The sequence below is a fragment of the Pseudorasbora parva genome, chromosome 3, assembly GCF_024679245.1.
Source record: "Pseudorasbora parva isolate DD20220531a chromosome 3, ASM2467924v1, whole genome shotgun sequence".
Classification (NCBI taxonomy): Eukaryota; Metazoa; Chordata; class Actinopteri; order Cypriniformes; family Gobionidae; genus Pseudorasbora; species Pseudorasbora parva.
The window spans coordinates 60,222,053-60,224,701 of NC_090174.1; the positions used below are offsets into that span (position 1 = coordinate 60,222,053).

The 2,649-nt window shown below is 45.8% G+C and overlaps 1 protein-coding gene across 1 annotated transcript; it reads left to right on the forward strand.

Annotated features, from left to right (window-relative positions):
• The first annotated feature begins 463 nt into the window (after window positions 1-463).
• LOC137072109 (zona pellucida sperm-binding protein 3-like) lies at window positions 464-2,367 on the forward strand. Its single transcript, XM_067440326.1, has 8 exons — window positions 464-1,073; window positions 1,142-1,260; window positions 1,348-1,451; window positions 1,517-1,694; window positions 1,767-1,884; window positions 1,952-2,031; window positions 2,104-2,192; window positions 2,264-2,367. Exons 1-8 carry the CDS (start codon window positions 498-500, stop codon window positions 2,341-2,343), a joined length of 1,344 nt encoding a protein of 447 aa, XP_067296427.1. The 5' UTR covers window positions 464-497; the 3' UTR covers window positions 2,344-2,367.
• Window positions 2,368-2,649: the final 282 nt, after the last annotated feature.

Here is a 2,649-nt window from a genome sequence, read left to right on the forward strand (position 1 = left end):
AAACGTGCGCATCGCGCAAGACGCTCAATTCGCTGCAAATTTGCGTCATTCGCGTCCATCGCGCCAAACGCATCCATCTCGCCACAGGACCTCCAGACACGCGTCAACGCTCCTTTCCATTGACTTAACATGGAAATCATTCACTTCAGACGCTCTATTCGCGTTGGTGTGAACGTGACTTTAGCAGTGTTCTTGTGAGTAATTCTCAGAGGCATGATAAATACGGGCCCTGACTATCAACATACTCAACTTTATTATTTGAGGCCTAGTCCACACGGAACACGGGTATTTTTATAACCGGAGTTTTAGATAGCTTTTGGTTTAGCTACCAATAACCTGCTCTTATTTGGTACTTCATGCAATCCCGAGGAATGAAGAATTAATGATTTTCACCTGTGACATATTGATTGATGAGAAAGGAGGAGCCATGCTGATTTACATCTGTATAAATTTGGATGGTAGCACCCTAAAGTGTTGTTGAAACAAGCTTGGCAATAATGGGGTTTTGGCAGGTTGGAGTTGGATTGGTGGTTATTCTTGCTCTTGGATTTTCTGATGCACAATGGCGAGCAAGAGCAGCCCATAATCGCAGTCCAAGTGAGCTTAGGCCTAGGGCATTAGCTCAAGCTTCTCAACAGGCTGATTCCAGGATGTCTGTGGTTTCCAGTAAACCCGTGTTTGCGCCACAAACATTCCCCGCTCAGTTTCCTCTCCAGACACCAGTCAGGACTGACATCGGAAAGCAATCTCAAGATTTCATGGGTGTTCAATCAAAAGAGCTGTTGCAGGGTCCAGTAGCAAAACTGACGTGGAGCTTTCCAAGTCTACCAGAGGAACCGCAGCCACCCGCCGTTCCTTTTGAGTTGCCGCGTCCTGTCCCTGCCAACAGTGTAGCTGCTCAGTGTGGAGAGAATTCAGTATATGTGGAAGTGATGAAGGACTTCTTTGGGACTGGACACCCACTGTCGTCCTCTGCTTTTACACTGGGAGGCTGCACTGCAACTGGAGAGGATCCTTCTGCTCAAGTGCTCATCTTTGAGTCTGAACTGCATGGATGTAGCAGCACATCAATGGTAAGATTTTATTTTGGTGTTACTCACAGAAAATATCCGTGATTGATTCCATTAACTTGTCTTTTTAGGTGACTGGGGATGAGCTCGTCTATTCGTTCAATATTTTCTACACCCCACAAGCAGTTAATGGTGTTCCTATTGTCAGGAGCCGTAGTGCAGTGGTTGGTATCGAGTGTCATTATCCAAGGTGAGGATTAAATGATTTGAGACCCGCTGGATCTGCTGATCCCACTCTTTATGGACATGAGATGACACCCTTGTTTAACTCCTACAGAGCACATAATGTGAGCAGCGACGCCTTATTGCCCACTTGGATCCCATATGCCTCAACTAAGGTTGCGGAGGACATCTTTGTCTTCTCCCTGAGGCTCATGACTGGTTGGTGTATCCCATACAGATTTGTCGCATGCTTGTGAACCTGTGCTAAGACCCTTTCTTTGCAGATGACTGGCTGTTTGAGCGACCTTCTAACCAGTACTTCCTGGGTGACGTGATAAATCTTGAAGCATCAGTGCGTTTGTACAGTCATGTTCCCGTCCATGTGTTTGTGGACAGCTGCGTGGCTACTGCAGTCCCTGATGTCGCTTCTGTCCCCAGATACTCCTTTATTGAGAATAATGGGTAAGAGGCGCTACCTTGCGTCTACAGGCTTCCAGAAGGGTTGCAGGTCTTCTAACTGGGTTTGGTTTACAGGTGCCTGGTTGATGCCAAGCTCACAGGCTCCACATCTCACTTTATGCCTCGGACTCAAGGTGATAAGCTGCGGTTTCAATTAGAGGCGTTCAGGTTCCAGCAAGCAGACAGTGGACTGGTATGTGTTAGTAGGTCAACTCTTTGTAAGATCTTCTACCATGGTGTACTAATAACTGTCTTTGCAGGTGTACATCACATGTGTTTTGAAGGCGGCTGCAGCAACCCCAAGTTCTGAGCAAAAAGCTTGTTCATTCTCTGCTAATGGGTATGTTGCCTGCTAGATGGGTGTACAGGTAAACTGGTTGCCATCAACTTACCTGAGGGTGTTTCTTGTCAGTTGGGTGTCCGCAGATGACTCTGACCAGGTGTGCGGCTGCTGTGACTCCACTTGTAGCGTCAGAAGTGGAAATGATCGGCTGCTTACGGGTATGGACTAACTCTGATAACTTATTCTTGTCATTCATGGCTTTACTTCTCACTAATCATTTGTTCCTCAGATCTACGATGGGAAAAGGCATCTGTTGGCCCCATCAATGTTAAGGACTATGCCCAAAAAATAACTGGAAGTGCCTTGTGATTTGAATAAAATATGCTCTTAATAGGTTTGTGTATGGTCTTTACTGGCACAATACTAAATGCATCTTTCCAGGTTACATAACTTGACTGTTCAAATATGCACCACAATGCTTTTTCTTTCTACTGGCCTGTGTGGGGTCTGATATTTTGCTCCAGTCATTTTTAGGGCTAGGCCTGTTGCTACACTAGACTATAAAAATATGAACATGGTGTCTGTGACCATAGAATTCTGAGGAGAAGTTTTGAAGTGTAAAGTAGGGTCTCGCTGGCCATTGCAATTTTTGGCTGTCATTTCCCGACAACTGAA